Here is a 27,474-nt window from a genome sequence, read left to right as displayed (position 1 = left end):
CATCGTGATTTCTCAGGGGAACATCTTGTCACGGACCTGTCAGGTACCCCTGACTCCTGCCACTGCCACCTTGTATTTCATAACAACCTCCCCTTCTCACCCCTTTGTCAACTTGATGCAAGCGAAAATGATTTGGGAAGAGAGAATCTCAATTGAGGAAATGAGCTACCAGATTAGCCTATGGGCAAGCCTGTGGGGCAGATTTTAAATTAATAGTTGATTGTTCATGACTTGCTCATCCTGCTTTCTCATACAACTCTGACCACCTGGCCAGGGATGGCACACAGTGGGCATTAAGGCCAGTGTTAAGCCAAATGGTATGCCCGGACTGGAGGAGCAAGCCAGAGAGCAGCATTCCTTTAGCACTTTTGCATCAGTCCTACCTTCACCTTCCTGCCCAGACTTCCTTCAGTGAGGAACTCTGACGTGGAAGTATGAGCTGAAATAAACCCTTTCCTGCTAAGGTTGCCTTTGATCATGTGTTTTGATCGCAGCAATAGAAACCCCAGTTAAGACAGCTCAGCAGAGTGGTAGCACCTGTATGAAGTCCCAGCAGCTCCAGAAGGTGAAGCAGGAACTCAGGACTTGGAGGTTAATTTGGGCAACATAGAGAGATCCATTACTACAAGTGGTCAGGGTCTGTGTGTGTGTGTGTGTGTGTGTGTGTGTTCAGGTTCGTGGCCTCTAACTCAGTGAACTAAAATAATTGCACACAGATCTGCAAAGTAGCAAGGGAACTTTGTTCAAAGCCATAGAACAGACTCAAAAGGAATGTGTTGTTCAGATGAGAATGGCCCATTTGGGCGAAGAAACTCAAGGGTCCAGTCATTATTCAGAGCTTGTTAGGATTTAGTGGCAGAGAATCTTGGTGGATCGGAGCCAAGGAATGCCACAGCAGAGCTCATCACACCACACAACAGATTTCTCTAAGAGATTTATTGGGCTGGGTGTGTGTGTGTGTACTAAAGACCTCCTTCAAATGGAGACCTGAGGGAGAGACAAAGAGACAGAGCTAGAGAGAGAGAGAGAGAGAGAGAGCCATCTGGGATAGCAGAGGACCTTTTAAAGGATTGGCAACTAATGATGGCATAGCCTCTGGTGCTGAGTCTCTGAGGGCAGGCTGGGTGGCCACCTGGTTTCTAAGAGAGCTTCCTTTTATGGGGTTCAAAAGAAGGAGTCTGGTGGTTCAGGGGCATAGTGGGGCATTTCTCTGCTTTTTTTATTTTTCACAGAATTATATTGTACAAGTTTTCTCGTTCACATCTCCTTTCCCACGAACCATCTGATTGTGATCACGTACACACCCAATTATGCATACAATTCTGCAAACACAATTCTCCCTAAAAGTTCACTAAAAAGACATAGTTTGCCTTATTAAACAAGCGCCCAAACCAGTGTAGGCTGGACTCGCCTACTGACCCATAACTATGTCACAAGATGAGTTGGAATAGAAACAGGTACAGTCCATAGATTGCTAAAGGGAATCCCTCATTTCTATTGCTTAAAACCTGTCTGTGTACAGCTTGATGCAACCTAACAGGTTGCTAGGTGCACTGCTGCTAGTGGGTCTTGTGTGTGTGTGTATGTGTGTGGTGTGTACCAGCAACGGCCTCAGGCGGCTAAGCACATTCGGAGCCAAGCAGAGTCCCAGATTGTAAACTATCCCGGAAGCCTCCTTGCTTCACCCTGTCTTAAACAAGCCAAACCAGATGACATTTCAGGTAAGGCAAGATATGAGGAGAATATTTTAGAGAAGGTTGGTTGTTTTGGCTGTTGTTGTTTTGTCTTTTTAAAGAAGGATAAAAGACAGGAAAATTATGAGAACACGGAAGAGAAAAGGAATCCCTCGCCCCAGGGTCCAGTTAAAGCATCTAAGCCAGCTGAGATGCTATAGTGATATTTCTGTGCAAACTGTGAGCCTGGCATTAACATGCCTTTCCCCTAAAGCAGCAGTCCTCAATCTGTGGGTAAGGACCCCCTTACAGTACAGATGTCCCACCCTCCTCCACTGATGTGACACGAACCCCTCAGGAGCCTCCCACTGGCCTCCTTGAGGTTTCTTAGCTACTCTGGAGATATTAATAGAATAACTAGAAACTTACCCAAATCCTGTCAGAGTTGTAGGCCAGAGTCTGAAGGTACTGCTGAGCTCCACGGATTCCTGTGTTGTGTGGAAAGACTTGCACCAGGCACATGTGGGAAAGTAATAGCGAAGTCGGCTAGGAAAGAGAAGGACACTCCCAACAGTGGGCGTGGCCTAGTGAGTCAGGGGAAGAGGGCAAGCTGAAAACACTGGGCTAAAAGCCTCCCTAGCGGTCCTAGGCTATTCACATAGCACCTGCCTCTCAAGTGTTTGTTACTTGTAGCCCCAATAGGGAAGGGTTTCCTGTCTTTTGGTCAACTGACTTGTTTCTTTTTATATATTTTTTTTTAATTAGGTATTTTCCTCATTTACATTTCCAATGCTATCCCAAAAGTCCCCCATACCCTCCCCCCAACTCCCCTACCCACCCACTCCCACCTTTTGGCCCTGGCATTCCCCTGTACTGGGGCAGGTAAAGTTTGTGTGTCCAATGGGCCTCTCTTCCCAGTGATGGCCAACTAGGCCATATTTTGATACATATGCAGCTAGAGTCAAGAGCTCCCGGGTAATGGTTAGTTCATAATGTTGTTCCACCTATAGGGTTGCAGATCCCTTTAGCTCCTTGGGTACTTTCTCTAGCTCCTCCATTGGGGGCCCTGTGATCCATCCAATAGCTGACTGTGAGCATCCACTTCGGTGTTTGCTAGGCCCTGGCATAGTCTCACAAGAGACAGCTATATCTGGGTCCTTTTGAAAGGAAATAAAACTTGAGACCTGTGATTCATGTAATTTATGTCAAATAGCCCAAAGAGTTGTTTGTGAGCTTTGAAACCTGGGGCTGAGAACATAGTAGAACAGACCAGGACATGCCCGGGCAGGCCCATCGCTTCCCTATCTCCCACCCCTCTGACCTCAGGCTGCTGATGTTTAAATGGACCAATCATGTGAAACCGCGCCAATTCCTCCCCCAGCCCCACTCCTTTTCTATAAAAACCCCTAGCTTCCAAGCCTCGTGGTCGAATCCACTGTCTCCTGTGTGAGATAACGTTTCGACCCAGAGCTCCGCCATTAAAATACCTCGTGTTGTTACATCAAGGCGTTGTGTTCTATTCGTGATTCTTGGGTGCATGCTGAATCGGGAGTTGGGTGGGGGTTTCCCCACTAGGTTCTTTCACTTTCAGCAAAATCTTGCTAGTGTATGCAATCTGACTTGTTTCATATGTTAATCTCTCCTCTCCTCTCTTCTCCTCTCCCCTCCCCTTTCCTTCCCCTTCCTCCCTACTTCCTTCCTTCCATTTGTTTGTTTTTCAAGACAGGGTTTCTCTGTGTAGCCCTGGCTGGCCTGGAACTCACTCTGTAGATCAGGCTGGCCTGGAACTCAGAGATCCACCTGCTTTTTGCATGTGTGTATGTATGTATATTGCATGTGTGTATGCATGGTCAAATTTGTGGGCACATGCATTTGGACAAGAGTGCACGCACATCATGCCTGCTCTCCCACCATGACTCCAGACACTGACTCTTGTGAAAGGCTGCAACTCCTCCTTAGGGAAGCCGCGGCCGGGCTTTCAGTGTGTCTCGCTTTCTTCTGAGTATCTCTCCTCTTACCACTGTGCTTACGCTCATACTAAAATATCCTTACTAAACCCCAACTCTGCTTCATAAAATGGCTCATCCTGACACTAGTCTGTGTCAAAGGGAGGTCCCTGCAAGCCTGGGGAACTAACACCTCAGTCTGCTATAGGCGGGAAGCTGTGCTTCCTACCTTTGACCAAAAGTGCTGCTATTCAACACAGGGTCCCATATAGCCCAGGTTGGAGTTGAACTCACTGTGTAACCAAGGCTGGCCTTGAACTCCTGATCCTCCTGCTTCCACCCTGGAATTTAAGAGACCCGATCACCACATTCAGGCTCCTAAGAGCTTAGAGGGCCTCTGTCTGGAATGTTGCAGGTTAGGAGGATAAGCAGCCCTCTTTGTTCTAGTTACCCCAGGAGCTGAACTGGAATTTCAAAAGATAGGCAGCAGCCACAGTGGCCAGTACTCTGCTGAGAGAGGGAGTCTGGCTTTTTGTTTAAAAAAAAAAAAAAAAAACATTTCTTGGCCTGGATGATATCTGAAATTGCATCACTGTGACCTTCCTTTGAGGACACAGTTACCCAATATCAAGAAAAAGTTGTAAGGGTCACTAGCAGGACACGTGACAGCCCGATGCACAGCAGGTCAGCACCAGTCACCTATGCCCACATATTCTTGGCAAGTGCTGGCACCTGCACATTTTGTAGGGCTGATACCAAATCTCCCCCACCCCCTCCCTTTCCTGAGGACTCCGAGTCCCTAGCCAGAAGTCACATGGACAAAAATGTCCTCAACCTCTGAATAGCCATTGTTCTCAGAAGCAGAATTTGTAAGTCAATTATGTAGAAACGGAAGGCCTGTGCTTGGATAAATAAGGCCATGTGTAATCTTTGTTATTCAAGACTGCCCTAAAGACTTCTTGTGTCCTGGTACAATGGTAACCAACCCGCCTCACGCCTCCCTGCCCTGTAATGAGAGAGGACTTTCCCCCAACACTAGGCCCTTGATGTGGCTGCCCAGGCCTGGGGAGAGGCCAGTGGGAGAAAGAGGATGGCCAGACCCTAGAGGGAGCAAGAAAGCCCTCTCAGAATCTGGCTCAGTCCTCAGCAGCCCTCAGGGTAGGCCTGTTTCCCTTTGGTTTCTCTGCCCTTTTGAAGTTTGAAGGTCTTTGTCCCAGAAAGACAATGGTTAAACAGACTGGGAAAAAATAAAAATAAAAGACTCCCATGTTTTTCAGTTCTTGGTCCTTAGAATGTAGACTAAGGTCAACATTAGGAAGAAAGATGGATTTCTACAGATACAAAAAAAAAAAAAAACAGACATATCTAGATGTCTGAGAGCAATGCGCTGTGTCCTCTGGGCTCAGGGCAGCTGGTTCTGCTCAGTAGATTGATTGCCCAGTGAAATGGCTCAGCGGGCGAGGGGCTTGCCACCAAGCCTGACAGTCCCAGGAAAGGAGGTGTCAGCTCCCTCACATTGTCCTCTGACCTCTGCACGTGCGCCCTGGTGCGCATGCTCCCTCCAAATAAATAAATAAATGCAAAACTGGATGATTAAAGTCACACCTATTTCATCTGCATTTTCTCAACTCACGACCTTATGTGTGATTAATTTTTTAAATTATCATTATTATTTATTGTTGTTATTATTATCTTTGAGACAGGTTCCCATTCGGTAACCCAGTCCTGCCAAAAAACTTGTGACACTTCTCCTGCTCCTGCTTCCTACTGGGGCTATAGGCCGGTACCACCACATCTGGCTTCAATATTTTCTTATAATAATAATTATTATCATCATTATTATATTTTATTATTAATTATTGTTTATAAGTTGGATATTATTATTGTTATTATTATTAGGGACAGAGTCTCACTATGTAGCCCTGACTAGCCTAGAACTCATTATATAAACCAAGTTATCCTTGAATTCACTGAGAGCTGCCACTTTTGCCTCCTGCATGCTGGGACTAAAGGCATATGCCCACATGCCTGATAATTTCTACTTCTTTTTTTTTTTTTTTTTAAGATTTATTTATTTATTATTATATGTAAGTACACTGTAGCTGTCTTCAGATGCACCAGAAGAGGGTGTCAGATCTCATTACGGATGGTTGTGAGCCACCATGTGGTTGCTGGGATTTGAACTCTGGACCTTCAGAAGAGCAGTCGGGTGCTCTTACCCACTGAGCCATCTTGCCAGGCCCCAATTTCTACTTCTTAAATGATGTTTCCTAGGCGCCAGAGAGATGGCAATGTATCTATGTTTGTCTTTCTTTTCTTTAAGATTTATTTATTTATTTATTTATTTATTTATTTATTTATTTGGTTTTTCAAGACAGGGTTTCTCTACAGAGAAACAGCCCTGGCTGGAACTCACTCTGTAGACCAGGTTGGCCTCGAACTCAGAAATCCGCCTGCCTCTGCCTCCCAAGTGTTGGGATTAAAGGCGTGCGCCACCAGGCCCAGCTCTTAAAGATTTTTATTTATTTGTCTTATATATATGGTGAATATGCTGTAGCTATCTTCAGACACACCAGAAGAGGGCATCGGATCCCATTCCAGATGTTTGGGAGCCACCATGTGATTGCTGGGAATTGAAATCAGGACCTCTGGAAGAGAAGTCAGTGCTGAGCCATCTCTCCAGTCCTGCTTCATCTTTCTTATTTTGTCTTTTTATTTCTTGTTCTTTTGTTGTTCTAGAGATCAAAATTGGAAGTCTCAAGTATTCTTCACAAGTATCGTCTCTGCCTGAGCTCTATCTCAGCCCAGTATTTTGAAAGGCTTCTGTTTTGTACAGAGTGTTCATATCTTATTCCAGTCGGGATCCGAGGTAGCTAGGTAGGCACTGACAGACAGACTTAGAGGACAGTGAGGACAGACTCCCTTCCCTGGAAATCATCTTTGGACCACACCTTCCATTTTCTTAGTCTCGAACCAATTTTTAAGCTCCCCAAGATGTAAATGACCATATGAGGGTGGGTGAGATGGCTCGACGCACTTGCCAATCAAACTTATCAACTGGAGTTTGATCCTTGGAAATCAGGTAAAGGGAGAAGGAAAGAACAGGCCACTCAAACTGCCCTTTGACCTCCATGTAAATAAAGCGCCATTTGAAATTGAGGAATGGAGATATTAATGATAAAGTTAGAAACATAAGCTGGGTATGGTGGCTTGTTATCTGCCATGAACAGCATTCTCCAACATTCCAGGAAGTTATCTGTCCTTGGGCAAGTGGGGTGTACGTCAGAGCATTGGCTGTCAACCTGTAGGTCGTGAAAAACTTCTCTCCGCCAAGGAAAAAAGCCAATTCAAACCTAGTCAAAAGTATAAAGGTCTATGAGGGCGATTCTCCTGCGGGTTCACTGGTCGCACAGGAGTTGGCCAAGTCTCCATGCAGACGGGGACAGAGAGAAGGGGGCGGGTGGGGGGAGAAAGCAGCTACAGAGAGAGAAGCACAGAGAGGGAGTGAGATAACCAAAATGTCTGGATTCTATATGGAAGAGCTTCATTAGGGGAAGGAAAGCCCAGCCCCTGGGCTGAGAAGTTCAGGGCAGAGGGCGGGATATGCCAGCCTTCTTGTCGGTGCTGGGAGAACCTGGAGGCCCAGTCCCCTTAAATATATCAAATAGACACCCCAAGGGCTTGTCACAGGTCCAAAAACCCAACAGGTTGCAACCCCTTTGGGGTTGGGGTATGGAAAAACTCTTTCATAGGGAGCACACAGATATCCTGCATGTCAGATATCCTGCATGTCAGATATCGTGCATATCAGATATCGTGCATATCAGATGTCTGTTTTTGTTTTTTTGAGACAGGGTTTCACTCTGTAACAGAGCCCTGGTTGTACTGGAACTTGCTTTGCAGACTGGAACTTTGCTTAAGCACAGTAGTTTAAACTTAAAATATAACTTTAGCCCTCACATTACATAGTGAATTCCAGGGCTATAATGTGAGTCTCTGCCTCAAGGAGAGAGGGGGAGGGGGAGGGGGAAAGGGAGGGGGAGGGGGAAAGGAAGAGGGATGTATATGGAAAAATCCAGGGGACATGAGAAGGGAAAAAGAGCACTCTGCATGGCAGTGGCGGTGCACGTCTTTAATTTCAGCCCTCAGAAGGCAGAGGCAGGAGCATCTCTGGGTTGGAGGCTAGCCTGGTCTACCTAGCATTCCAGGCCTCCTGAATGCCTGCCTCTCCTTAAGAAGCGCACACTCATGCTGAGTCTGTGCCTTGCTTTCTTCTCAGCATTTCTTTTTTTGGGGGGGGGCAAGCATTAAAATATCATTAATAGCATTTTGAACTCTGTCTGGTCCATCCTGAACTCCTTCCAGCCTCAAAGCCACAAATCAGTTTTGTCCTGAATTAGATCCCTAAAGCCTAGGGGAACTCCTCCGACTGTGGAAGGTGGCAGTGTGGAGCTGTCTCAACCTGCTTACTGCTGACACTATCAAGGCTTTTTAAGGCCTACTAAGGGAAAGCTAGGTCCCCCTTTTCAAAAGAATAACTCTGACTTGAGTGGAGACATGACATTCTAACCTGCCTAAAACATAAGGTTACTAAGGTACATCGCTGTCCCCTGCCTTATGAGTTAGGCCAACTGGGCCTGTCAATCAACTAGACAGGAAGCCACCCCTCAGGAAAGCTGATCCACTGGGAGCAAACTCTAATTAAAAGGTGCTCAAACTTCCTTCTGTGTCCTTTGAACGTTCTTTTATTAAGGAGACTAAGAACCTGCCAAAGGGAACCTGCGTTCCCTAGAAACGGGAGCCCCTGCTTTTCTACCTAAACTACCCCTGGAGTAGAGCCTGGGCCCTGGAGCCTTAACAAACCAGCTATCCTTACCAGGCCAATTCAAGAAGCAAAGCAATAATAAAAAGCAGTGTGGCTAATTCAATGGGCCACACTGGGACAAGAAACAAAGATATCCAGTGAGTCCCTCTCCCAACCTAGTGCTGGCTTCAAGTTTTAATAGAAGTCCCCAGGCGAGCATAATTAAGAAGCCCTGGTGTGGCTCTCCTGTAAGGTGGGTCCTGGCTAAGGTGAGGCCTTGCTTGTAACCAGTAATTCTCCTATAAAGTGGGCCCAGGTCACTATGGGGCTCTGCCCATGACCAGTGACTCTGCTGCAAGCTGGTCAGACAGAATGTTAATAGTGTGTCTCTTTCCAGCAGACAAGCTTCATCTGTGGCTGACACCAGCCCCTTCTTGATCCCAATATGAGACTCCTGGGGGGTAGGGGGACCCTGATGTCTTGGGGGCCATTGTTTTAATAGTCTGATAACCAAAGAGAGAGGTAGGTACCTTTGGCGTGTTTACAATGTCTTCATTCCTGACAGGATGGTTCTGAAACTCTCTGATATCATTAGCTAGCTAATCGGAAGGCCCAATTTCTGCACCAAACCTTGGGCCCTTGCAGGGGTCAGTTAGTTCTTGCCGTCCTGCAGCTGAAACGAGTCTCCAGAAAATATTTAGTTTTCCTCCTGGCTATCCACTCTGCTAGATTATCCCAGACACTTCTTTCTCTTCTTTCCTCCCCCCTCCCTTCCTTTCTTCCTTCCTTCCTTCCTTCCTTCCTTCCTTCCTTCCTTCCTTCCTTCCTTTCTTTCTTTCTTTCTTTCCTTCCTTCCTTCCTTCCTTCCTTCCTTCCTTCCTTCCTTCCTTCCTTCCTTCCTTCCTTCTTTCTTTCTTTCTTTCTTTCTTTCTTTCTTTCTTTCTTTCTTTCTTTCTTTCTTGTTCCTCTAAGGAATGAAATCTGTGACTCTCACTACCTGCCTTGGTAACAGGCAGCCACTCTGTGGGACATCTGTCCTATATTTCCACCTCTAGTTCTTTTGTTTAAATAATAATAATAATTGGCAGGAAAAAAGGTGTTTTTCACTACTCTGCTGGATAAAGCAATAAAGAGAGGGAGGGACGGAGAATGGGGACTTACTTGTGATTATTGGGTCAACTCGCAACAGTCCACAGCAGGACGGAGCGGTTAACTAAGCCAGGATGGGCTCAAATACATTTCTCAAATGTATTTTCTCCCAGGATGCACAGGGCAGGCAGAGCTGGCACCAGCACCAGGAATACTGAGGAAAAGAAGAGAGCCCTTTAGTCCTCCCATTTCCCCAAGGTTCCCAGCAGTTGGCCATGAAAACCAGGGCTGCAATTCTGTCTTGATTTTAAATTACCACCCACACTGGAAGTCCATCACAAAACCAGGTGACTTTTACAAATTAACGAGATCTTTGGGTGTGGCTTCTGTTTTAGTTTGGAGGCTTTTTTTTTTTTTATTTATTGTGGGGTTTTTTGTTTGTTTGTTTATTTTCTCCTCTCCCTTTCCTTCCTCTACATCCTCCTCATTCTCTTTCATGGCCTCTCTTTTTCATCAATTGTTATTACATACAATTGATGCATGCATATATGCATGCAATTATTTACATTCCTAAATATAACCTGTTAAGTCCATATAATGTTATAGATAAATTTTCAGGGCTGACTAATGTTATGGTCCAGGAATCACCGCACAAACCAATAGAATTCCGGTCTCAGTTAAAAAAGAAAAGTTTATTGAACACACACCACCCCCAGGACTGCTCAGTCGAGGATGCAGCTTAGATTCAGAAGCTAATATTGCAACCCCAAGCCAGAAATCCACAAACATTTGTGCCAGGTTATCCCATCAGGATTTAGGGACAGAGGACTTCCTTAGGAACAAGTCTTTGTGGTACATTTATCCTGATCTCCTTCTGCCAAGCAGGATGTCAGTTACCCAGGGAGGTCTTGGGAACCTAAACTTGACTGTGATTGGTTCTAAAGTAGGGGCAGGGTTTGGAGAGTTTTCAAGATCACCAAAGCATAGGACATAACAGAATTTGGAATCAACTTGGCCATAAGAAAGTTTCCTGGTAACAGCACATAAGAAAGTTTCCCAGTAACACATAAAAAGGATTCCTTGTAAGGGCATAAGATGGTTGGCTGCAGGCATAAGACAACACGGCTCCCGTAATGTCAGAAAGGCAGTGTCTACCTATGTCTTAACAAGCGTTTGGCACTGGACCACAGATTGGTGTGCTCCTTCCTGGGGAAGAGAATCTTTTCTGTTCCCAGCTTTGGTTAGTCCCCTGTAGTTCTTTGCATAGAGATGAGGCCTTATGGTCTTTCCCCATACAGCTGGACATGTTTGTTGGTATCCTCCGTGTTCAGCTCACATTTGGGCGGTCATGTTGTTGAGACCTTGTGGGTGTAGCTTCTTTTTTAATTAATTAATCAATCATTTTACTAATTAATTAATTTTTTAGATCTTAGAATTTTATTCAGAGTTTACCATAATTTTACAATGATTTTGTTTTTCCTGGCACTGTCAGCCCCCTGAGCCCCTACACGTTCCCTTTCTGCTGGTTTTGTGCTTGGAGCAGCTGAAGAGGGAGATGCACAGGGTGCAGGGTCAGGGTGGGCCTCAAGCTCAGCCACAGGCTCGGTGTTTCTTCGGGAAGCAGCATTCTCACGGCTGTCTACACTGGACTCAGCAGCTTCAGCTGGTGATGGAAAGGGAGAACGAGATTTTCAGCGCCTTCACGATCTTCTGGATTTTCCTCCTCATTTGAGGCTTCGGTATCGTCTTCATCCTCTTGGGCAGAAACAGTGGAAGCAGCACTTTCACACTGAGACACATCTCATCCTTCTCGGGTTTTCCTGACGCTTTCTTTATGTCGCTGCAAAAGGTCGTCAAGATTACACCGTCTTTTATAGTTGGGTGTAGCTTCTGATGTTACTAGAAGACAAAGTCTCACAGCAAACTCTGATAGGCTGGAGTTTTTCTGCCTACTCTTCCACGATGTCCCCTAAACCTGAGGTGTGGGGGTGTCTTGTAGATGTATTTATCAGGACTGGGCTCCACAGCTCTGTGTTTTGTTTGTTTGTTTGGTTGGTTGTTTGGTTGGTTTGGCTTTTGGTTTTTCAAGACAGAGTTCCTCTGTATAGCCCTGGCTGTCCTGGAACTCACTTTGTAGACCAGGCTGGCCTCAAACTCAGAAATCTGCCTGCCTCTGCCTCCCGAGTGCTGGGATTAAAGGCGTGCGCCACCACGCCTGGTTTACCTCTGTGTTTTGATTGGTTGTGGTTTTCTGTGCTGGTCTCTATGTATTACAAAGAGAAGAAGTTTCCATAATGAGGGGCAAGGGCTACCCTTGCCTCTGGGTATAAGGGCCAAGGTTTACCAATTTGTTGTTAGGGAGTGTGGTGGTTCAGTAAGATCGTGGTTGTACTTTCTCCTGCAGTAACCATGATATCACTAGCACTGAGTAGTTAGCTAGGTTCTCAGTACCGGGCATAGCACTCTTGTTAATTGAGTCTTAAGTCCAATTAGACAGTAGTTGGGTATTACTAAGACAAGCATACCACCCGTAGCGTTGTAGTGCCACACTCATTGTTGGCATGGTTTATTGGTATCACAGCTGGGTAGGACATTTGGTTCCTTTCCTCCGTTGGAAACTTTCATGGCACTTTCTGGTACCATGAAAGGCAGTCCTCAGGAAAAGATGTTCAGGCCAGTTCCAGCTCAGGAGTCTCAGGGCTGTTTCTGAAGTGCATGTTAGCTTCAGCAATAGAAACCTTGCACCTCGGGGTGCGGGGCGGGGGTAGTCAAGAGAAACAGCAATAGTCTGTATGCTCTGAGAGTCTCTCGGACAGCCCTGACCAACAACTCAAAAGAGGATCATGTCTGGCATAATCAGTTTTTGTTAGGTGGCCTTTGGCTTTTGGAGGGAGCACTATCAGCCCAGAAGAGAAAAGTGGGTGAGAACTATAGATGTATATTTATACAATGAATTATGTGTATTATAGTTTTTCAAAAGATAAATAGGTAATAGTCTGGAAAAAGCCATTTGTTCATATTGTTATTTACCCAGCTCTCTCCTTCTCTTGTATTTCCCTCCCTCTTCCTTTCCTGGGTAGCCTCCCCTTTCCCATTCCCCCATCAGGCTATTTTGCTGTGTTTAAAGATGGTATTGCTAGCCGGGCGTGGTGGCACACGCCTTTAATCCCAGCACTCGGGAGGCAGAGGCAGGTGGATTTCTGAGTTCGAGGCCAGCCTGGTCTACAGAGTGAGTTCCAGGACAGCCAGGGCTACACAGAGAAACCCTGTCTTGAAAAAAAAAAAGAGAGAGAGAGAGATGGTATTGCTGTGTGGCTCTGGATGGCCTCAGACTTACAGCATTCCTACTGCTTCAAGTCCCCAAGTGCTGGGATTCCAGGCAGACACCACCACCGTTGGCCCGTGGGTTCATTAAGCACACAGTCCAGGTTTCCAGTGTCAGGGTTGTTGATGACAGAAACAGGCAGCTTGGGAGACTTTCCCGAGAGGGAACGTTGAAGCGCCCGCCATTGACTTTTGCCAGCGGAATATACAGAACGACTGGCTTTGCCCTGCTCAGTCCTGCTGGGAACTACTGGAACTGTGGGGTGCCTCTTGAGCTGTGGACTTTCAGGTGTATCCAGTTCTGGGTGTGTTGCCTGCTTTGTTTTACAATCTGTGGTGCAAGGCTATACTTTTTCTGGGCTGCCTATTTTTCCAGAGCTAGACAAACCAGATCAAAGACTCAGGCTGTAATAAATAGCCTGTGGTTGGTCCACTTGCAGTATGAGATGGGCTTAGAGTTTATCAGAGCAACAGAAAAGTAGAAAGCACCAGGCCCCTCTCTTCTCCAGCTGCCAGCTGCTGCCTGCTTGTCTTAGAACTCTGAGAGTTGGAAAGTTAGAGTTAGTCTGCTACATGACTGAGCCCAAGGTCAAAAATGGAGCAGTCTGAAGCCCCAAGTTATTCATTATATGAGACTCTGTGTCCTTAAACTAATGAGGTGGGGAATTTGAAGGAGATAAGATTCTGTCTATGGGAAGAAGGTGGCAGAAATTCCTTGGGGTGCAGGCTTTAGAAACCACTGTCTCATGTCAAATCAGCTTATCAGACATTTTGTCTTTTCTCTGCCTGCATCCTTTCTGTTGAATGGCATATTGAAACCTGCTTCAGCCGTCCATTCCAGCACTCGAAAGGCAGCAGTGGTAGTTCAAAGCCAGTCTGGTCTACCTAGCAAGCTCCAGGCCAGCCAAGGCTACATAGAGAGACCTTGTCTCAAACCGGCTTCATGTTCACCGGTCTTTTGGATTTGTTGTTATTTCCAACGACGCCAAGGTTAGGACTCAGGCTAGCCCATCCCACAAGTCTCCCTCCTTGTGACATGACACGGGCCCAGCTGTGCACAGGGAGATTAAACACTGTGCCGAGACTTTAGGAATGGGTTAGTTTCACTTACTTAGGTAGTTAATCTGGTACCATGTGTTGTTCTCTCTCCCAGAGCTGGTCTTGCGTAGACATTAGCCATGAACTTTAGATCTCATCTCAGATTTGTGAGAACAGGAGGTAGGTACTAGTCCAGTATGGAAGGGACTCCAGACAGCAGCTCTCAGAATGCCCTTGCTGGAGGACACGGTCACCAGAAGAGAAAGCTCTGGCCCCTTGTTAGCTCTTTGCCTGCTGTCTCATGTGATTTTACTCATTTTTGGTGTTAGGGACAAAACACAGAGCTTTGTGTGTTAGGCAAATGCTCTACTTCTGAAATACACCTCCACCAACACTTATGGATTTTATTTATTTATTTGTTTGTTTGTTTGTTTTTTGTTTTTGTTTTTGTTTTGTCAGAGTTTCTCTCTGTAGCCTTCAAAGTTCTAGAACTTTTCTGCCTCCAGAGTGCTGAGATCAAAGGTGTGCACTAACACTATCCAGTCAAATTATTTATTTGGGTTTTTTTCAAAACAGGGTTTCTCTGTATAGCCCTGGCTGTCCTGGAACTCACTCTGTAGACCAGGCTGACCTGGAACTCGAAATCCACCTGCCTCTGCCTCCCAAGTGGAATTTTATTTATTTTTAATTTTTAAATTTATCTTTTATCTGTATGGGTGTTTTTACCTGCACGTATGTCTGTGTACTGTGTATGTGTAGTACCCGAGGAGGCCAGAAGAGGGCACTGGATCCTCCAGGACTAGAGTTACAGGGGATTGTGAGCCACCATGTTCTGGTGCTGGGAACTGAACCCAGATCCTCTGAGAGAGCATCCACTGAGCTGTCTCTCCTGCAGCCACTTAGGAGTTTGGAAGACTCACCATTTCTAACACCTCAGACATGGAAGACAATGCCAAGACAGTTCTCTTCCTGTAAACCTTGGAGAAGTGGCCTCACAGAGTGTGCTCATGGGCCTGGTATAAAATAAGGCACTTCTGGTATGTCGTGCTGAAAGTCTCACCCACTGAGCATTAGTGAGTGACCTCCTGCCTTGGACACTGACTCCCCTAAATTAGCTTTCCATTGTTCTTCTTCTTTTTTTTTTTTTGGTTTTTCGAGACAGGGTTTCTCTGTATAGCCCTAACTGTCCTGGCACTCACTCTGTAGACCAAGCTGGCCTCGAACTCAGAAATCCGCCTGCCTCTGCCTCCCGAGTGCTGGGATTAAAGGCGTGCGCCACCACGCCTGGCTCCATTGTTCTTCTTATTGCTTCAAAACCTATCGCAGTCCACTAGCGGGTCCTTTGGGCGAGCAATAGTTTTCACCTGTTCTAAGCCCGTCCAGCAACTCCAGGCGTGGGAGCTCAAGTCCCCCTGGCCAGGTACTCCTAAGCAAGTGAACTTTCTCCATCACTCTTTCCTCTCAAAATCACGTTGTCAAGAAGGAGATCACAGAACACAGTCAGAGACTTAGTGGAAAACAGGGTCTCTGGCTTCAGGTGCCCTCAGCAGGAGAGACAGAGCTGGCTGTTCACACCGAGGACTGTTTTGTGAGGTAATGGTCGTTGCTTAATCCAAGTCTGAGCCTGGCCCGTGAGAAGTGTGTAGATGGTAGTGGTACTCTGCCCTGCAGAGAGAACGACACAGGAGGTGCAAGGAGCAGTGGGCACCAAGTGAGCCCTCGATCCATGCCAGCTATAACCTGCTTGCTGAAAGAACCGTCAAGTCAATAAACCATCCAGATGTCTGGAGGAAGTGACTTAGGGGCTGGGAACAAGCCCAACCATGGCCACGGACACAACTTCAGCAACTACATAACAGATTCCAGGCTATCCAGGGCTACACAGAGACCCTGTCTGAAAAAAAAAAAAAAAAAAGAAAAAAAGTTAATTAAATCGATTTGATAAATCCACACATGTACAAAATGCATTCTTTTGTGTGTGTTGTTTGAGACAGATTGCACTGTGTAGCCCTGGATGTTTTGGAAGTCACTACATAGACCAGGCTGCCCTCAAACTCAAAGCAATCTGCCTTCCTCGGCCTCCTGAGCGCTGAAATTACAGACCTACACAGCCACTGCCCAGCTAAAGCACTCCTTTTTTGTTTTGGTTTGTTTTTTTGTTTTTCGAGACAGGGTTTCTCTGTGCAGCCTTGGCTGTCCTGGAACTCATTCTGTAGACCAGGCTGGTCTCGAACTCAGAAATCTGCCTGCCTCTGCCTCCCAAGTGCTGGGATTAAAGGCATGCACCACCACTGTTTAAAGCACTCTTGTTACTTTCGCCTCTCTCCTCTCTTCTCCCTCTCACCCGGCTATCCTCCCTGCCCCGGCTACAATCTAGTCCTCATATTCACACCTTTTGCTTTGTTGTGTGACCCGCTGTTTAACCAAAGCGGTCTGTTTGAGCATAGGTTTGAACTGTCCATAGAAGACTAAGTGGGTACTCCCAAGTGGGTACACAACAGAAGATATTGACTCTTCACCTCCCAGAGTCTATCTGAAGCCAGGAAGCCCCATGAGTTTCTCTTGTATCCATGATTGACTGCTGACCAGACCTCTCTTACACAGGCCTGGTTCAGGAGAGGGATGTTGGGAGTTTATGGTTGCAATGGCTTGTACCATGCCCAGAAGATGGCATTTCTCGGTCCTTCTTACTATCTTACTTAGCTTCTGGCTCTTATATCCTTCTCATCCACTGAGCTTTAGAGAGGGAACACATAAATGTCTTATGTAGGCCTGAGCCATTTAGTCTAGTTACTTGAAACTGCTCAACTTTTGAACCAAGGTGTGAGTCACAAAGACATTAGACTTGATGGCACAGCGACACTCAGTGGACAAATGAAGAACTGCATGCTTGTCCCTCATGGGTATTGGGATTATTCCAGCCGTGAGCCATGCTGGAGCAAGAATGTTCCAAGGGCCCATGTTCTCTGTTACCTAATCAGGTCCACTCTAACATTTCTTATTGAGTTCAATAATAAGCTGAAAGGACACCTTGCATTCATTCTATAAGTGAGCAGAGTTATTTCCTACTACCCAGTCACGTAATCCCTGCCCATAACCTAAGAGAGGAAGCTTGGACATCTTGTGCTCCTTAAAGGACCAAAGGCCAGGGGATGTAGTTAGTCTAGTAGTTTAGTTTAGACTGGTACGTATGGTGACCTAGGTTAGATTCTAGCACAAGAGGGGGGAAAATGGACAAAAGACGCCTAGCTAAACTAAGTACGGTGCCACACACCTAAGGCAGGGTGGTGGCAAGTTCAAAACCAGCCTGAGCTACAGGAAATCCCGTCTCAAAATAACAGGGGGCCAAGGGGAACTAGCCAGAGGGTGTCAGTCAGTTTCCACATGCCCAATATGGACTCTAGTTATGATTTACTGAAAAACCTTAACAATCTTTATTCATCCCAATGATTTTTTTTGCAAACTCTGACTTTGAAAAACTAGAAAAATAAGGACGATTATAGTTTGGATACACAATGTCATCTGTTTGTATGTCATTGGATACAGGCTCACTTGTCTGAACACTTGCTTGGTCCCCCGCTGCTGGTGTTATTTGGGGACATTGCAGAAACTCTGGGAGGTGGGCCTTCCTGGAAGGTCTGGATCTCTGTGGGGTGGGTCTGAGGGTTTATAGTTTAGCCTGCTCCTGTTCTAGTTGCTTCCTTGTCCACAGAGATGTGAGCAAGCAAACTCACACTGCAGCTGCCGCAGCCTCAAGCTGTTCCAAACCAGGCGCCAAGACAAAGTCTCCCTTAAGCTGGTCACAACAGGGAAAGAATCCATACACTGCCGAGTGAAAACTGTCTTCAAATCATTCAGGAAAATTAATGGGCTTTCAAACAGAGTCCACAGGACAATTAGTGCATGCGTATGATCTTCCCACCCTCAGATTTCTATTTGATTTTAATTTAAGACAGGATCTTACGGCTGGCCTTACTTGATCTGCTGTTCCAGATACCGTGGTCCACTACCACAGGCAGCAATCCAGAGAAGGCTACAGAGAGCGCCCTTCTGTATGTGCTTAACAAGGCTCAGCACACACATCTGCATTAAGCTGGGAGGCCTTACATGTTATGGTATGATGAAATGCTTCTTTTGGTCTCTGTAACTTGCTTATGTAGATACCCAAAGATTGTCTTGGATTGCTTAACTGGGCAGAACAGACCAGTTTTTGCTTGCTTGCTTGCTTGCTTGAGTAGCTATCGAAGGACTGGAAGGAGGGGAGGGAGGGGAAACTATGGTTGGAATGGAGGAGGGACTGGAAGGAGGGGAGGGAGGGGAAACTATGGTTGGAATGGAGGAGGGGCTGGGAGGAGGGGAGGGAGGGGAAACTATGGTTGGAATGGAGGAGGGACTGGAAGGAGGGGAGGGAGGGGAAACTATGGTTGGAATGGAGGAGGGGCTGGGAGGAGGGGAGGGAGGGGAAACTATGGTTGGAACGTAATATGGGAGAGAAGAATGAGAAATCCTTCCCTCACCTCCTTTTTCATGGCAACTTCAAATTTGGCTCATAGGCTGTTCATCCTGCTAGCTCAATAAATCTTTAATTACAATTGGATAGAGTCTATGATCTTTAACCCAGGAGTCACAAACTCCATAACATCAGGATACCATGGATTTCATCCTTAGCACCAAAAATAAAATATCAAGTGACATCACTGTTTGCCCAAATAAGGAGAGGGAGAGAAACCTCAGTAAAAAGATATTTAATGTCAGAGGGACGCTGTACATGTGGGCAGAGATGACAGTCTCACAGGCAGTTGACCTGACCTGCTAGCATGCCCTGTCATTCTCAAAGCCTCCCTTGACAGAGTGACAGCAGATTCCTGTCCTGTGCAACAGGCACTTGGTCCCCAGTCAAAACCCAGGTTTGCTCCACGTCTTCCTGGCTGTAGCAGGTGACGGAACCATCTTTCTCTTGGCACAGGAGCTTGAGGCAGGAGCTGGTGACATTCTCATTGGAAGGCAGAGTCAGGGTCCAGAGAGAGCCAGGGTCCAGGGAGGCCCAGATCTCTTACGGTCACCAGTCGGAGTGACTTGAGACCACTCCCCCATATTGGGGCAGGAGACTTTCCTGCAGTGTGTACTCAGATGAGAAAAGAAGGAAGTACAGAGCCCCTTCCCAAAGCCAGCTCCATTTTCAGGAAGACCTAGGCTACCATCCCGGTTATCAGGTCTTTCCACGGGGCCTCTGGGTCTCCTGGCCAGGGTCACAGACACTCATCTTCCCCACAGGACTGTAGATATGGAATAGGCCCATTTCCTTCATCTAATCCCCACCCACCTGTCTCCTGGAGGCTATGGCGCACAGACACTCTCAAGCCCACGTCCCAAAAGTCCTGGCCAGAAAATGGGGAAAAGCCCCTTTCTCTCCCACTGGTTGTGGATTTCCAGCAAAGTCCAGTCCTCACAGAGGGCCAGCATCTCCTAAGCTCTTCCTCTCCACTTTCTTCTCTTGATTATTTATCATCCATCCATCCATTTGTACAAATATAAAATATATTTAGATAGATTTATATAATATAGACTTTTGTGAGGCGGAGAGGAGCGGCCTGAAGGCCCGTGTGGTGCAGTCACTTACAGACATACTGGTCCACAACCTCGGTGCATTTTTTGCATCTGACAAAGCAACACCAGTGAAACCTGCAGTGGCAGCGTTCCACCTGGACGCTCTTGAAGCGGTCATAGCCGCGGCCACAGCACATGAGCTCGCAGCCGTCCATGCCCTCTGAGGTCTTGTTGCAGAGGCGACCCTGGGTGCCCAGGGAGCCTGTGGTCTCATTACGCAGGCAGTAGTCAGGACTGGGGTCCACGTAGACCAGGTCCTCTGGGGTGGGCTGGTTGAAGCGGCTGTTGGCCAGCTCTAGCTTGCCCTGGCGGGTGATGCGCATGGCCGCGGCGCTGTCGTACTTCTCCTTCAAACGGTCCCCCACCTTGCGGAACTCGGCCAGCTGAAGCCAGCAGGTCTTGAGGCTGCAGGACCCGGAGACTCCGTGACATTTGCAGGCGACATCAGCCATCTTATAGACGGCCTGGGGGAGGAGAAGAATGAGAATAACTAAGGAGAATCCTTCAAACAAATGAGGAGGCAGGCCAGTGAATTCAGCAGGAAAAGGGGCTTGCTGCCAGGCCTGACAACCTGAGTTCGAGTCCCAGAGCTTACATGATAGGAGAGAAACAACTCCTACAGTACTCCCAAATATCATCTTCAAAAGTTGTTTTTAAGCTGGGCATAGTGGTGCACGCCTTTAGGATTAAAGGCACTTGGGAGGCAGAGGCAGGTGCATTTCTGAGTTCGAAGCCAGCCTGGTCTACAAAGTGAGTTCCAGGACAGCCAGGGCTATACAGAGAAACCCTGTCTCAAAAACAAACAAATAAACAAACAAACAAAACTAACCAAACAAACAAACACCAAAAGTTGTTTTTAGAGCCGGGCCTGGGGGGTTTACACCTTTGATTCCAGCACTTGGGAGGCAGAGACAGGTAGATTTCTGTGAGTTCGAAGCCAGCCTGGTCTACCAGGGATACACAGAGAAACCCTGTCTCAAAAAAGCAAACAAAACAAAACGGAAACACAACAACAAAGTTATTAAATGTGTGTGTGTGGTGTGTAAGAGAGATAGAAACAGGAACAGAGATAGAGACAGAGACAGTGGGTGCACATGCGCTATAGCACTCACATAGACGGCAGAGGATTCTGGGTAATTGGTTCTTCTACCTTGATCTGAGGCAGGATCTCTCTTGCCTCACTCTCCCACGGAATGATTACTGTGCATGTGGAGGTCAGAGGGCAGCTCCATCTTTATGTGGGCCCCAGGGGTCAAACTCAGGTTATCAGGCTTGCTCAGCAAGTGCCTTTACCTTCTGAGCCATCTTGCTGGCCGCTCATTTCTGTTGCTTCACCTCATGCTACAAGCTGGCTGGCCCACAGGCGTCCAGGTAATTCTCCGGTCTCTTCCTCCCGCCTTGCAGTGCAAGTTACAGATGCCCATTAGTGCACGGAGCCTCTGCATAGGTTCTAAAGACCCTAACGCTTGGGTAGCAATTGTGTCTACCCACTGACCCATCTCCTCAGCCCCTTAAAATTTTGTAAAATCATTTATTGTCATGGAGACAGAATCTCATCTAACCCAAGCTGGCCTCAAACTTGCTCTACAACCGAAGATGACCTTGAACTTCTGATCTTTCTGCTTCTAGCTCCTGAGTGCTGGGACTGTGGGCCTGGGTCGCCCTAGCCAGTTTACATAGCACCAGGGAGCATCCCCAGGGCCTTGTGCCTGGTAGGCAATCTCTCTACCAACTGAGCTACCCCACCCCGCATCCTCTTTAAATGGAGTCTATTATGCTGTTCAGGCTGTTCAAACTTTCGGGCTCAAGCGATCTTGCTGCAGCCTCCAGAGCAGCTGGCGGATGTGAGCTGTTGCTCCTGGCTCGGATTTTCTATGTTGATCAAATCTTCAAACAGATAAAACCCAACAAAACGTGTCTCGCTTTTGCATAAGGTGGAGCACAGATCAGAAAAGAAAGAGTTCGGTTGTTTCATGCTCTGTCATGGCCATGGCTGAAGGTCCTCCCAGATCCTATTAAATTCCTCCAAAGCTGAACAGTACCCGTTCGAGGGTTAACTTTTGGTTATCAGGAGTTTCCTGTGGGCCATCACATCAGTAAACAGGCTCACCTTCCAGCCCTCACACCCAGCTGGGAAAGCCTGGAGCCTGGGGTGAAACCTACCCTGTGGGAAGCCGGACAGCGGGCCTACCCACATGAGCATGTGTTCCAGAACAAACTCACGTTGCAGTCACTGACTCTTAACATTGTGGACTGGACTTGAACTTAGGCTACTCCCAAATCAAACTTATAAAGCAGGGTAGAGCAGAAAGCTGGACGCTAAGAACTTTTCAGCGAGAGCGCACTGATGTATCAGCCTGGCCCACGGCACAGACATCGAGATAAAAATGCATCTCTGCCTCGCCATGTTTTCCTGGGCCACAGCTCTCGTCCCCAACAGAGTCAGGGCTCAGTTCTCCAGGTTCCCCTTGGATTTCTTTTCAAGAGTCCTCAGACTGTGTTTTTGTTTAACACTGAGAGACCACCGCAGGTGCCAGAAACAGTCACCACCATCTCTTGGTCTGTTTAAAAGATTGTTTTCTTAACGGGGATGTATTTCCAATATTTATTTCCATGACTTTACAGTGGAGAAACTGAATCTCTTGAGAGTCTTGGGAACCAGTTAGGCCCATCCAGGAGTGAGCCCGCAGGGTAAGCACTTCTGCATTTCAACCTTGTAGCCTTAGCTTAGCACAAGGAAAGGAAGGGAGGCCTTCCCCAAGGTTAAATGCACCAGCACTTTGCCCTGATAGCTACCGGGGACACCCTAGCAGGATCTTCACAGCTAAGTCCTGTGATTACCTTCTGGCCCACACCACAGGCCTGAGTTCTAGCCTGCCTCTCTCTAGAAATGGTCCTTGACTCATGGAGAGAGCAACACGTGGTGCTGTAGAAAGCACTAAGGCTCTGTGACTGTGTTGAACGGCTGGCTCACATCTGGAGCTGCTCTGGAGGCTGTGGCAAGATCACCTGAGCCCAAAAGTTTGAACATCTGAGCAGCAGGACAAGATGTCATTTAAAGAGGATGAGGGGTGGGGTGGGTAGTGGGAGGAGTAGGTGGGGTATAGCTCACTTGGTAGAGGGTTTGCACAAGACCCTGGGGATGCTCTCTGGTGCTATATAAACTGGTTAGGGTGACCCATGCCCACAGTCTCAACAGTCAGGAGTTAGAAGCAGAAGGGGGGCGAGGGTAAATGTCTCTAAAGGAATAAGCAGCAGGAGCCACCTCACAGACACTAGTCTGAGGAAGAACCCTGTCTCCCTTCACTATTTAGAAATCCACCCATCCTCGCCCTTGGTGAAGAAACTGCAGATGTTGTAATATTTATCCTTTTCTCCCATATTTTATAACTGATCCTTCTGTGAATAAAGAGAAGGTAATGTTAATGTGAAGCCCTTCCTGCTTCCTAAAATAACTGCTCAATATGGGGCTGGGGCTGGGCTCAGGGTCAAACATGTGTAAGAGCCTCGATTTGATCCCCAAAGCCACAAAACCAAAGATGGTACAATGCCTTTTTAAACATGTTCCCGTCCCAGTCACACCTGTAACTCCAACATCTTGGGAGGCTAAGGGAGAACGGCTGTTATGAGTTGGAGGCTAGCCTGGTCTACCTAGAGAGCCTCTGAGTCCTTTGTTTGTTCGTTTTGAGACAGGGTTTTTCTGTAGAGCCCTGGCTGTCCTGGAACTCACCTTGTAGACCAGCTGGCCACGAACTCAGTGATCATCCTGCTGCCGAGTACGCCACCACTACCAGGATTCCCAGTGTCATTCTTGTGTTTGTTTTTTGTTTTTTGTTTTTTGAGACAGGGTTTCTCTGTGTAGCCTTGGCTGTCCTGGAACTCACTCTGTAGACCAGGCTGGCCTCGAACTCAGAAATCCACCTGCCTCTGCCTCTGCCTCCCAAGTGCTGGGATTAAAGGCATGCGCCACCACCGCCCGACCCCAGTGTCATTCTTGCATTCTTGACACCCTCTTCTCTCTCTCTCTCTCTCTCTCTCTCTCTCTCTCAGAGCTGGGCTTGGTGGCTAATTCCTGTAATCCTAGCACTCAAAAGGCAGAGGCAGGACAACTGTTGTGGATTTGAGGCCACCCTGGGCTCCGTAGCCCATACCAGGCTGCTGGTGGTGCACAGTGAAACCCTGTCTCAGATAAGTATTGATTTTGTTTGTTGTGCCCCTGCCCTGCGATACTAAGGTCCCCAGCCACATCTATTTCACAGGACCATATTTGGTACATGAGAAGTATTAGATACAGGCTTCCACCCTCCCGCTTGGTATCTGCATAGACACCCTCGTGTGGGCAATCGGTACCAGTTTGCTGGTCTTGCCTCCACGTCCAGAGGAAGCTGCCAGAGTAAGAGGTTTCTGCCAAAACACACAGGACCTCTGCAGTGGGCAAGACACAGATGGCAGATAATCTGCCACTGTTCTTCCTTATTCTTGTCTGGAAGTACAAGTCTGGGCTCTTTTCAACCCTGCCATTGTGCCGTCCTCCCTGCAGAAGTTCCTGTGCATGTGAGGAGGTGGGAACTAGACATGCCGATGCCCAGGTCCTGACTAATGCTTAGGGTTCCTTAGACAGTGAGTAAAAAAAAAAAAAAAAAAAAAAAAAAGGGACAAGCATTCCCAGCCTGGAGCAGCCTGTGGCAGAGGGAGATGTGTGCATTCCGGGGACCGAGCTAAAGCCTGGGAACCAGACAGAGGAAGGCAGGAAAGAGGTCATCAAAGGGCCAGACAGACAGAGAAGGGGCCAGCACAAACAAATGATTAGGGACAACAAAAGGAGAAGCCAGCAAAAGCAGGGTCAGACTGTGAAGGAAGACGGTGTCCCCCCTGTACCTTCAGCACAGATCAGGATGCTGTCTGGTGCCTGACTCCATCACAGTGCCAGACTGTGCTCAAACCAGGACTGACACAGCCCCTCTCCCACAGTCTGTGAAGCAGACCTCTTACTTAGCCACTGGGAGGCAACCCCCCCCCCAATCACGTGTGCCTGGCCATGCAGAGCACAGTAGGGGGTGTTACACAGAAACACACAGCTAGCATAGCCGTCCTTCATCAGGGAAAAGCAGGCTGAGAAAGACCTCAGGAAAAGCAGGAAATGCTCTGCCCAGGCTCCAGCAAGAGACCTGTAGTGAGGAGGAAAGGCCTGTAAGGTCTGGGCGGCCTCTGAGCTCAGATCTATTTTGTTATTTTTTAGGCAGGCTCTCGCCCAGTCTGGCCCTGAACCAGGCTCAAGCCATCCTTATGCCTCAACCTACTTTGTACCTGGGATTACAGGATGTCCACAGAAAGCAGGCATTCATGAGATAAAGAGACTGGTGAATGGCCACCGTGGGGCAGCTGTTCTCAGAGATGCCATTTGGGGAAGTCCTAAGGAGTGAAGGAGCACAGGTGCCATCGCACTGTCCCCACAGGAAGTGGGGACAACGGGGTGTGGTAGTGTAGATAACCAGGCTTGTACTGCTGTGACAAGACACCGTGTGTTAGCTTCTACCAAAACGGAGGCTCAGAAGACACGTGTGTCTCCTCACTCCCCCTTCAGTCTCAAGCTTCCCAGTGCAGACCGCATCCACCATTACCCCTGAATGTGCTTTGGGGCTGTGGCTCTGTATCTGCTCCATAGCAGGATTTCAAAGTCAGCCCTAAGCTCTCCTGATGCTGTAACGAACCATAAACCCTAGGCCAGGTTTGATGGCTTAAATATGCAATCATCCCGGGGAGGGTGGGCCATGACCAGTGTCCTCTGAAGTGATAAAGTTGGAGGGTGGCAGTCAGGAGCCAGGACAGCAGCAATTGTCCCAGCCACAGTGCAGCACAGCCTGCCTGCATCCCTACAAGCAGAACGTGTCTTGAGCCCAAGAGTTTGAGGAAACCAGACTGGACATCAAAGAAGACCTTGTCTTAAAAACTGAACACAAGCTGCATGTGGTGCTGCACGCCTTCAACCCCAGCACTCAGAAAGTGCAGGCACGTGGATCTCCGAGTTTGAGGCCAGCCTGGTCTACACTGTGCATTCCAAGCCACTCAGTGCTTATACTGGCTGGTTTTGGGTCAATTTGACACAAGTTGGAGTTATCACAGAAAAAGGAGCCTCTCTTGGGGAAATGCCTCCATGAGATCCAGCTGTAAGGCATTTTCTCAATTAGTGATCAAGGGTGAGAGGGTCCAGCCCATTGTGGGTGGTGCCATCCCTGAGCTGGTAGTCCTGGGTTCTATAAGAAAGCAAGCTGAGCAAGCCAGGGGAAGCAAGCCAGTAAGTAATACCCCTCCATGGCCTCTGCATCAGCTCCTGCTTCCTGACCTGCTTGAGTTCCAGTCTTTGGTGATGAAAAGCAACATGGAAGTATAAGCTGAATAAACCCTTTCCTCCCCAACTTGCTTCCTGGCATGATGTTTGTGCAGGAATAGAAACCCTGACTAAGGCAGTGCTACAGAGTGAGATTCTGTCCCCAAACAAACAAACTGCCACCACCAACAGCCAAACACAAAAATACACCCGACCACCCCCAAAAAGAAAGACAATCACATCAGAAGTGGAATACACAGAGCAGGGCCAGCTGAGTGAAGGCTTGCAGGTCCACACCCTCAGCTTTCTTGGCGGTGGTTGAGAGGGCAAGATGGCTTACCCGGCGGCCAGCCTCGTTGTTTTGTAGGTTCATGAGAGCTCGGCCCTGCTCCTCCGATCCCTTGGCAAAGTTCTTCTCACGCTCTCGGGCATCCACAAACTCCTTGGCAAAGCGGTAGCCGTACTCCACGTTGTCTCCACAGCCACCCCACAGCCAGTCCCGAGGCAGGTCCTTGGGCCTCGCAGCACGGCTGCAGCCACAGGTGGACAGCTCACCCTCTCTGCAGGCTCGGCTGATGGCATTCACCACGCCAGCAGCGCTCACTGCATACGTGAAGGCAGTCTCTCGGCTACCTGCGGCGGGGACAATAGATGGTAAGCCGGTCACTGTCCTCTGCGGACGGCCTTCCCTTCCCTCTGCTTGGCTGTGGCTCTCCCTGTGGGAACAGGTGTCCTGAGGGATTCCTGCCCTTCCCACGGCACTAAGGATTAGACACTCTGTGCTGTGGGCTGATCCTGGTCCCCTCTGACTTCCTGGTCCCTGTCAGCTCTGTCTGCTCTGTGACACTCTCCAGGTTTGGCCCACACTCTCTCTATGTACATGATACATCCACTCCTAGGAAGAGATTGTAAGTAAAGGGAGAATGGGCTTCCTGGACCACTTGGAACTAACTGAAGGAGACTGAAGAAATTATGAGATTAATAGAACAAGTCTGCACCCAAGCAACAGCAGCTTCTCCTTCAGATATCATTTTTCTCCTGCCCATGAGCTACACATCCGTGTGTCTGTCCTTTTCATTGGCTGCCAATGTCTAGTAGGGCCTTGGCAGAGGCCGGGAATAGAAAATGAACTACACAACATTGTCTAGAATAGTCCTCTCTCTTCCTTGGGCCTCATTACTGCCTCCCGATTCATGAGCATCGGGGAACCACACCTGAAGCGCCAGCTACTGGTCATCTTGTATACGGAGTGCCAACTTTGTTCCTTTTTATTGCTACAGAAATCTACTTAAAGCCTCTCATGGTGCATGCTCTGCTGTACTGCATATGGGAGTACTATTGGCTGCAGATGCTCTGGAAATTAACAGAGTTCCCAGGTGACCCAGAAGTTCCACTCCTACAAATACGCCCAACGGAAACAATGATATGTGTCTAAATGGTCCCCAGTGGATGCTCATGGCAGCATGATTCGTAATAGCCAAAGAGAGAGGGAGACAGATGGACAGACAGACAGACAGAACTCAATTATCCATCAGGGGATGGCTAAACACAATACATGAAATACTAACAGAACAGGGATGAAGTACTAATATATTCCATGCCATGGATAAACCTTTAAATACCTCCATCAAGTGAAGAGGCCATGTATTGTTTGATCTCATTATA

The 27,474-nt window shown here is 47.7% G+C and overlaps 2 protein-coding genes across 7 annotated transcripts in view; both read right to left on the bottom strand.

Annotated features, from left to right (window-relative positions):
* The window catches only part of Adipor2 (adiponectin receptor 2), a 64,802-nt gene extending 62,557 nt beyond the window's left edge, over positions 1-2,245 (bottom strand). Inside the window, exon 1 of one of the 2 annotated variants that reach the window (XM_085840066.1) lies at positions 2,103-2,245. The gene's annotated coding sequence lies outside the window, so the exon portion shown is untranslated. The remainder of the gene's footprint in view (positions 1-2,102) is intronic. The other variant, XM_085840064.1, reaches the window with a different exon arrangement.
* A 16,359-nt stretch (positions 2,246-18,604) lies between these two features.
* Positions 18,605-27,474, bottom strand: part of Wnt5b (Wnt family member 5B) — a 113,539-nt gene continuing 104,669 nt past the window's right edge. For all 5 annotated transcript variants that reach the window (XM_085840060.1, XM_085840059.1, XM_085840063.1 and 2 more), the window contains 2 exons: positions 26,150-26,442; positions 18,605-19,945 (listed from right to left, as the gene is read on the bottom strand). In XM_085840060.1, the coding sequence (XP_085696186.1) occupies positions 19,487-19,945; positions 26,150-26,442 (752 nt within the window). In that variant the 3' untranslated portion in view covers positions 18,605-19,486. The remainder of the gene's footprint in view (positions 19,946-26,149; positions 26,443-27,474) is intronic.

Source organism: Mus caroli, unplaced genomic scaffold (assembly GCF_978045245.1).
Source record: "Mus caroli unplaced genomic scaffold, Mus_caroli_1 scaffold_7, whole genome shotgun sequence".
Classification (NCBI taxonomy): domain Eukaryota; kingdom Metazoa; phylum Chordata; class Mammalia; order Rodentia; family Muridae; genus Mus; species Mus caroli.
This window is presented reverse-complemented; position numbering and strand designations above follow the sequence as displayed.